Source organism: Physeter macrocephalus, chromosome 1 (assembly GCF_002837175.3).
Source record: "Physeter macrocephalus isolate SW-GA chromosome 1, ASM283717v5, whole genome shotgun sequence".
Taxonomy (NCBI): domain Eukaryota; kingdom Metazoa; phylum Chordata; class Mammalia; order Artiodactyla; family Physeteridae; genus Physeter; species Physeter macrocephalus.
Genome location: NC_041214.2, coordinates 88,096,469 through 88,105,327, shown reverse-complemented (window position 1 = coordinate 88,105,327; position 8,859 = coordinate 88,096,469). Strand labels below are relative to the sequence as shown.

The 8,859-nt window shown below is 39.8% G+C and overlaps 1 protein-coding gene across 2 annotated transcripts in view; it reads right to left on the bottom strand.

Annotated features, from left to right (window-relative positions):
- Positions 1 to 2,172: 2,172 nt before the first annotated feature.
- Positions 2,173 to 8,859, bottom strand: part of WDR53 (WD repeat domain 53) — an 11,999-nt gene continuing 5,312 nt past the window's right edge. Inside the window, exons 1-3 of one of the 2 annotated variants that reach the window (XM_028492632.1) lie at positions 7,332 to 7,827; positions 2,617 to 2,791; positions 2,173 to 2,517 (exon numbers count right to left, since the gene is read on the bottom strand). In XM_028492632.1, the coding sequence (XP_028348433.1) occupies positions 2,195 to 2,517; positions 2,617 to 2,791; positions 7,332 to 7,811 (978 nt within the window). In that variant the 5' untranslated portion in view covers positions 7,812 to 7,827 and the 3' untranslated portion in view covers positions 2,173 to 2,194. Of the gene's footprint in view, positions 2,792 to 7,331; positions 7,828 to 8,859 lie in introns of those variants that run through there. The other variant, XM_007115309.3, reaches the window with a different exon arrangement.

Here is an 8,859-nt window from a genome sequence, read left to right as displayed (position 1 = left end):
CTGTGATAAACCATAATGGAAAAGAATATAAAAAAAGAATGTATGTATGTGTATAACTGAGTCACTTTGCTGTACAGCAGAGACTGGCACAACATTGTAAATCAACTATACTTCAATAAAAAAAAAAATCAATCCTGGTTTAAATACTTACCTTGTTCCCATAACATTATTCAGGCTCAATAGCTAAAATGATGCTGTACTTGGGTAATTTTTCAAAAGATTCCTCTAAATCTCCAGCAATTGCCCATGATAATTAGTCTTTACTGACATTTTAATAAATATTAGAATCACTGGATAAACACAGTATTATGATAATGTTGTTTTCATTTCATAAAATAGTGGCATGGAAAGGACCTTAGGGGATGTCTAATTCAACCCTTCCTTTCAAGAAAGGAAATCAGGGCCCAGAATGGCCAAGAACTTTGCCCATTGCTGGGATGAGAAACTTGTTTCTGTCAATACTCGGGCCAAGATGGTATTCTCCTTGCTTTAAAGTTTAAGTGAGGTCACTAAACAATATTTACTGACTGCCCACTTAATTGGTCAGGACACTTTTAGTCACAAGTTAAAAAAAAAAAAAAGTCTCCAGAAATAACTTGTTTCAGGCATGGCTGGTTCCAGGCTCAACATTACTGTGAGGATTCTCTCTCCATCCCTAGGAAAGACTTTTCACAGGTGAGGAACCTATAAGACTCACATCCTTTCAGCTTAGCTACCTCAGCAGTACAAGCCTGATTATCCTTGGACTTCCCAGTTACATGAGCCAATAAATTCCTTTTTATTCCCTTAAGTCAATTTGAATTTGGTTTCTGTCATCTGCAGCAAACATTCTGACTAAAATTGAGCTTATCAAACAGTTCTCCACAAACAAGGATAATGGTAACCAATCAGAATCTCTCTTTAAACCTTTGAATGTAAGAGTAGGCAATTTAAGCAGAAGCTGAAAGAACATGCAGAGAAATCAGCAATCCAGAGCATGAGGAAAAGAAAACTTACTCTCGACACACAGTCTTGGCTTCTCTCCTCTACCTCTTCTATCTACCTTACATCTTCTGCTTAGTCAGAGTTTCTGCTTATTCATAACTTCAGCTTATTCTTGGTCCCATCAGCATCACAGCCTGGATTACTTCATAATATCCTAAACTGATTTGACCTGGAACACTTTTCTTAGAAACGGCAAAAGGTGATTGTCAGCAAAGCCTTCTGGGCTTTACACAGAACAAGCAAGAACAGGTTTCCTCTTTCAACTTGGTAAAATTCCTCATGACATCCTAGGATCAGAAATTACTAATGTTATAACTAATGTGGTGACCATATTTGGATCAGGATGTGGGCTTCCCTATGGCAGGAGGCTTGACAAGACAATGAAAATCCTTTGCAGGTAAGTAATCGTGCCTGCAACTTTCTTGGATCCTCAAGTTACTTAACATCTCTGAGTCTTGATTCCTGTGGCAAAAAATGAAGAAGGGCTTCTCTGGTGGCGCAGTGGTTGAGAGTCCGCCTGCCGATGCAGGGGACGCGGGTTCGTGCCCTGGTCCGGGAAGATCCCACATGCCACGGAGCGGCTAGGCCCGTGAGCCATGGCCGCTGAGCCTGCGCGTCCGGAGCCTGTGCTGTGCCACGGGAGAGGCCACAACAATGAGAGGCCCGCGTACCACAAAAAAAAAAAAAAAGAAGAAGAAGAAGAAAATAACCCACTTTACTGATTTGCAATAAGAAAGGAAACATGTAAAATGGCTGGTACACAATCAGTACTCAGTGAATATTAGTTGTCATTCTCCAAATTTTTTTTTTTTTTTTTTTTTTTTTTTTTTTTGTGGTATGCGGGCCTCCCTCTGTTGTGGCCTCTCCCATTGCGGGGCACAGGCTCCAGACGCGCAGGCTCAGTGGCCATGGCTCACGGGCCCAGCCGCTCCGCGGCATGTGGGATCCTCCCAGACTGGGGCGCGAACCCGATTCCCCTGCATCGGCAGGCGGACGCGCAACCACTGCGCCACCAGGGAAGCCCTCTCCAAATTTTAATATGTCATTTACTATAAGAAGTGTTACCCAATTATCTCCTGTTGCTCAAATGTTTTAAAATTTATATGATGGAATGGTATTATTTCCACATATGACAAATAGTTCAAACGAAGAATCAGGATTGTTTTTAACCCATAAAAAGTTCTGCAGTTTTTCAAATGTTTTATTGGATTTAAAATTCTTTTAAGGGATATACAGATATACAATTAGTTTGATCAGCTACCAATATATTTTGGTATCCCTTTATTTTTGTACTTAAGAGCCAGTTCACTTTTTCTCCATGTTCAATACTTAACTTTGGTAAAATTTTGCCATGTTCGTCTTCACCTGCTACTGAAGCATGAGTGTTTCCACCCTGCTTGGTATAAGCTGCCCTTTTGGTTTTCTTCTTGTGGGTATGTTTTGTAGGACTCTTCTGTTTTTTCTCAACTTCACTGCTTACATCCCACAACATTATCTTCCCATCATTCCCTCCAGTAAGCAGCAAATAGGATTCTGGCAGAAAGAAGACATGGGATACCCCTAAGGTGTGGCCCTTAAATCCCAGTTCCTGTTCACACTTGACTCCCATCACCCTAAAGATTCGAATCTTACCATCTTCTGCACCGCAGCTAAAAATATTGCCACACGATGCCACAGACACAGAGTGGGCTAGGGCAGGGTTTAAGAGCTGACCAGGTGATTGTGGGTCTTCCATTTCTTCTGTTTCATCCTCCTGCAAATTTGTAATCCAGAGTGGCCGGGCTTTCTGAAGGTTCCACAGCATCACCTTTAAATAAGAGGAAGTTACATAGTTACGGTTCTAGTCAGTTTGTTTAATTAACATGCTTATTCCACTTCTAACAAAATCATCAAAGTAGTCTGAGAATGATTAGTAGGATACATTTCCAGCAATATTAAAAAAAAAAATTCAGATGGCACCATGACATGCCAGTGGGATGCAACCCTGGTGCCAAAACCAGAATGCCAATGGGCAGTAAGAAAGATAGAATTTAGAAAACAAGATCCTGAGTAACTTTCGATTAACAAACCCATTAAAGTGTAATCCAAATTCTTAAGCAGATGCCAGTTTCTTTGAGTCATTCTACCCTGATCTCTGCAGGTAAAATTGAAGATAATGAAATTTATTAATTTTCATCCATGCTTGTTAAAGTAAAAATACCTATCAACTAAATAAACTAAACAAGAATACCACTGAAATCATTTTTATCTGGAATGCTTTTCCTTTCCTTTCACATTACCCAAATTACTCATCCTAGGGGCACAGCTCAAATTGTGTCCCTCTAGGAAGGCTTTCCTAACTGTTCCAGCCCCCTTCTCTCTTTCCCATATTTAATTCCTGTTCTATTAATTGACATGTACTACTAGCTTTTCAGTTTCTTGAGATTTAATTCATTTTTGCTAATGCCTAGCATAGTACCTGGAGAAAAGAGCAGAAATTCTAAACAAGTCTGTTGACTAATTTGACATCCTGGTATACTTAGCTTTTTGTTCTTGCTCCCTACCATGATCTTGGACCTACTAAGCGAATTTAAATTAAATGCTAATTAAAAACTGTTTAAAACAAAACAATAAACTCTGTGAACTGATTTTACTCTATTATCTAGCAATTTTCTTCCCGTAGCCACCAATTTGAAAAAGAAAATATTCTTCATACTTTCAGAGAGAATAGACAGCTGTATTTTACCACCTAGTACTATCCCTGTATTATGACTCACAATTTAAAATGGACACTAGGATAAGCACGACCTTCTTTAGTCAAAAGCACAGATCTGAACTGACAAGATTACTACTGTTGATTATATTAAGGATTTGGTTTTCTATTCAAGGTAACTTCCTTTAACTCGGCCTACTTTCAAAAGAAGCGACATCTAGTAACACTTATATTCTGCTTATACTAGGGAAAACACTGAAAATCTCTTTGGATTGGATTTATAACATTATATCAAGAGGCCAGCAATTGTTATACATATGGGTGAAGCCAAAATACTAATAAACTGAAATAAAGTAAAATTTTAAAAATCAGAAAATATAACAAAAATGAATGAGTAATAAAACTTGAGGGAATCCCCTAGTGGCACAGTAGTTAAGAATCCACCTGCCAATGCAGGGGACGCGGGTTTGATCCCTGGTCTGGGAAGATCCCACATGCCGTGGAACAACTAAGCCCGTGCGCCACAACTACTGAGACTGCACTCTAGAGTCTGCGCGCCACGACTACTGTAGCCCGCGTGCCTAGAGCCCGTGCTCCGCAACAAGAGAAGCCACCGCAATGAGAAGCCCGCGCATTGCAACCAACAGTAGCCCCTACTCACTGCAACTAGGGAAAGCCCGTGTGCAGCAACGAAGCCCCAACGCAGCCAAAAAAAAAAAAAACTTGACATGGCAACAATCTCTATAAAAAACCTGAACACAAGGAAAATGGACATTCCAAAATCTACTAGCTTAACTGTATGGCAGGTATCCCCAAGTTCTTTTCACATAGCCCCATAATGCCTGGATTATATTTTCTGTCCTAAGACATTCAAACATGAACTACACCCAAAGTGTTTTCAGCAGCTTAAACATTTTTGTATTTACTTAAATCATCTAAACGTGTTAATAGCCATTTCAGATTCTACCAACCCAGCTGTCATTTCCAAGTGTTGAAGATTCCCAGATTGTTCCTGCCTGAACATTCCCTTTGTATTTCTTTACTCTTCCTAACTGCCCAAGAGTCCAAGGTATCTCACAATTTCTCAACCACCTGATCAAGCAGTATCACCCTAAGCAAGAGAGGTAAGGTATTAAAGGAAAAGAATATTAAAGAAAATGGATTTGAAGGAAAAGTATACAAGAGTTCAGGGCTTAAGGTCCAATAAAACGTCAAAGGGAGAGAAAGTGGACAACTGGCAAATATTCAGAAGTGAATGCAAGCATATCAAAGTGACCCTGCTCAAAAATTTCTCCTACAAAAACATTTCTTTCCACATAAAAGATTTATTTTCAAGGGGGGGGAAAAAAAGGCTCCTCTACTGTCCCAGTCCTTAAGTTCTGTACTAGAGATCTTTCAAACTCCAGAAAGAACAAACCTTTCAACCATTTATTTTCAAATGTGGAAATGAGAGAGAAAGAAAACCAATGTGTATGCTACAGAAATTCATGATGGCTTCAAATTTCCAAAGGTCCTTACAAGAAAAAACTATATTTGAGTAGTGGTACACATGTATTTGTCTAATGTTATTTTTTATACCTTATACATATATTATGAATATTATTTTGGGCCTATTTAATAAAAGATTAAGCAGTCTCAAGAGTCTTAATAAATCATACTTCATTCTTAAGGTCCCTGCCTCTTTGAGTAAGCATTGCCTATTTAATTTTATTTTGTATTTATTTATTTTTTAAATTTTATTTATTTATTTATGGCTGCATTGGGTCTTTGTTGCTGCACACGGGCTTTCTCTAGTTGCGGTGATCGGGGGCTGCTCTTCGTTGCGGTGCGCGGGCTTCTCATTGCAGTGGCTTCTCTTCTTGCAGAGCACAGGCTCTAGGCACATGGGCTCAGCAGTCGTGGCTCTCAGGCTCTAGAGCACAGGCTCAGTAGTTGTGGCGCACGGGCTTAGTTGTTCCGCGGCATGTGGGATCTTCCTGGACCAGGGCTCAAACCCATGTCCCCTGCATTGGCAGGCAGATTCTTAACCACTGTACCACCAAGGAAGCCCGCACTGCCTATTTAAACCTATCTAAATCAAAGGGTATAATTTGTATAATTTGTATAATAACAAAGATAGGTGTGTTGAACACATCTATTATAAGTGGCAATAATTCAATTCCTGCCTTGAGATAAAACACACTTGTTCAGAGAGAAATAACTCATCATTAATCTGATAAGAACTCCCTTCTACTATTATGCCTACATTCTTGGACTCCCCCATAGACTGGCTATTCTTAAGGTTTAGAAGAATACCAGATAACCAGGTTTTAAGAAATACCGATAAATTGGAAGAAATTATAGTCTGTGATTGCTGCACACCTAATTGTTTATTGCCATGCCTAGTAGTTAATTAATGAACCACTGATTGAAAACTGGTATAGCTTAAGGATGAAAGAATGACTAGTCAGAGACACTGTACAGTCTGCCTACTTAAAACAGATATCTGACTGGTTGTGTAGGTCTTTCTGCCCAACCAAGTAAGCAGATTATCTCCACTAGGATAGAAAATGTAGGAGGTTTATAAAAGTTTTGGACAAGACCTAGGAGTAGAAAAGGAGTTTAGAGGTTATGGGGTCACTGTGCCTTGTAGGTATAAAATGATTCTCAATAGAGGCACTACAAATTTTTGGCCGGACAATTCTTTATTGTTTAGGGGCTGCCCCAGCACTGCAGGACAACTACCGATTCTTTCTACTAAATGCCAGTAGTTTGGGGGGAGGGGGTGGAAGTCATAGTGACAACTAAAATTAGCCTCATTATTTCTAAATTATAAGGAGGTGTGGAGGGTAGAGGAGGGAATGGTAAAGACCACTGGCCAAGAAGTGGCCACAAGTCTTAGAAGATACTAATATATATTTGGGAATGTAGATTAAATGCCTAGAAGAGTGCTGGGCACACGTCATTAATAAACAATGGTTCTTTTTCTAGAAGTCATCTGTTCCCACACCAAGAACTGTTTCTACCACATTATTGATGATACTCTGTTTAAATATCTCTGGTACCACAGAGATAAAATACAGACTTTTAAGCCAGAGAGATTGAGGTTTGAATCCCAATTCAGAGAGCTGTGGGGAAAGTTAACTTGAATCTCAGTTTCCTCATTTCTAAAAAGAAATAGTAATGATCAGGGTATGATTAGAATGAAAACTAATATATGTAAAGCAGTGGGAAGTAGTAAATGCTCACCAAAGAGAAGCCGTGACTATTCTCACTCCAGTGATTTTTAGAGTAAAAACAATAATAGATCCAGGCCCTCCAACTTTTTTTTTTTAAACAACAGACTTTGTAGAGAGTGGGTGATAAACTCTGACTTTAGCATGACTTTGTTTAAACAGATGTTTAGAATCAAATATTTGAATTCTCATGTTTTAGGAATGTCTTAAAGCATAGAGAAAGGAGGAGTAAAAGATTAATTACTCTGTGAATAAAATCTACTAGACTTTGTCAAGTGAGCATTAAACATGCAGTAGAAGTAAAGCTTATGGTTCATAAATACATAAGACATGTTAGTAGAGAATAGAAAATGGAAAGATATATTTAGCCCAATTAATAATTTGATTCTGTTACCAAATCCCATCTAGAAATTACCCAAGTACTCTCTGCAAGACATCACCTGCATATCCAGTCCACATGACACCAGGCTCTGAGGTCTTTGAGGCCGAAAAGCTACAGAAGAACAGATATTGGAATGTCTCTTCAGTGATCTGCTAACTTTCTTATTTTCCAAGTCTAGGATTTTGATTGTTCCAGAGTCATCAGCAGAAGCGAGAAGGTTTTCAGTTTCATTCAATGAAACACAGTTGATTTCTTCTTCATTCACATGAAAATCGTCCAAGGATCCTTTGAGAGACCTGACATCCAGTATGCTAATGGTTTCTCCATGTGAGGCATAGAGCTTGGTGGGGCAGGAGGGAGCGAATAAGACACTGGTAACATCGTCTGCCCCTTGGAAGCGTATGTGTCCTAATGGAGTCCCATCTTCACCCCAAACCATGAGATCTCCACCTTCTGCTCCAGAAGCCACTAGCCCTTCCTGACTTGCATTCAGGCAGAGAACAGGAGAAGAATGTCCACCAGTCCACTTGACTGCCATAATGGCCCAGATGACTCTGTGAAGAGGGGGGAAAAATTATAATCTCATGTTTTATATAAGAATTTCATGAGAGACAAATTCAATAAGCAATATTTCATTTAAATATTAAAAGACATCTAAAAAATTCAACCAATAAAAAAAGACATTTGAAGATCAAGCCTACAAAGCCTAGTTGAACACAAGGTTGTGGTGCACCTGGCTGGCACATGCCTACATGGGCTTTCCTTGCAATCAGGGGCACAGGTAAGCCTGGTCCTCCAGCCTTTGATGTGAGGCTCACATAAGAATAAACAATAAATATATTTATTTTAAATTAAGAAAAATCCTTTTTAAGAAAGGGCTGCACAATCATCAGGTTATATCCTTCATCTGAATAATGTTTATAGAGAATGAGCCCTGGAACTAGACTCTCTGGGTTTGAATAGCTCTATTACCTATCAGCTGGGCAACTTCGGGCACATAACTGAATCTCTCTATTATTCACTTTCATTCTTGATAAAATGGGGGTAATAATAACATCCATTTCACAGGATCAGATCGGATTAAATGACATAATAAATGTCAAGCACATATAATAGTGCCTGGTACATAATGAGGGCTCAACAAATATTACCACTGTCACTTTTCTTACTTTTATTAGGCTAGTCAAAGTGGCATCATATATACTACACAAATGGTCCTCAAAGTATAGTCTCCAGGAGCATTAGCATCACCTAGGAACTTGTCAGAAATATAAATTGTTGGACCCCACTCTAGACCCACTGAATCAGAAACTCTGGGGTTGGCACCCAGCAATGTGTTTTAACAAGCCCTCCAGGCGATTCTGATGTATGCTAGAATTTGAGAACCTGTACTATACCAATAATCATCGGGGGAACTGGTTAAAAATGCAAACCCTTGGGGGCTTCCCTGGTGGCGCAGTGGCTGAGAGTTCGCCTGCCGATGCAGGGGACGCGGGTTCGTGACCCGGTCCGGGAAGATCCCACATGCCGCGGAGCGGCTGGGCCCGTGAGCCATGGCCGCTGAGCCTGCGCGTCCGGAGCCTGTG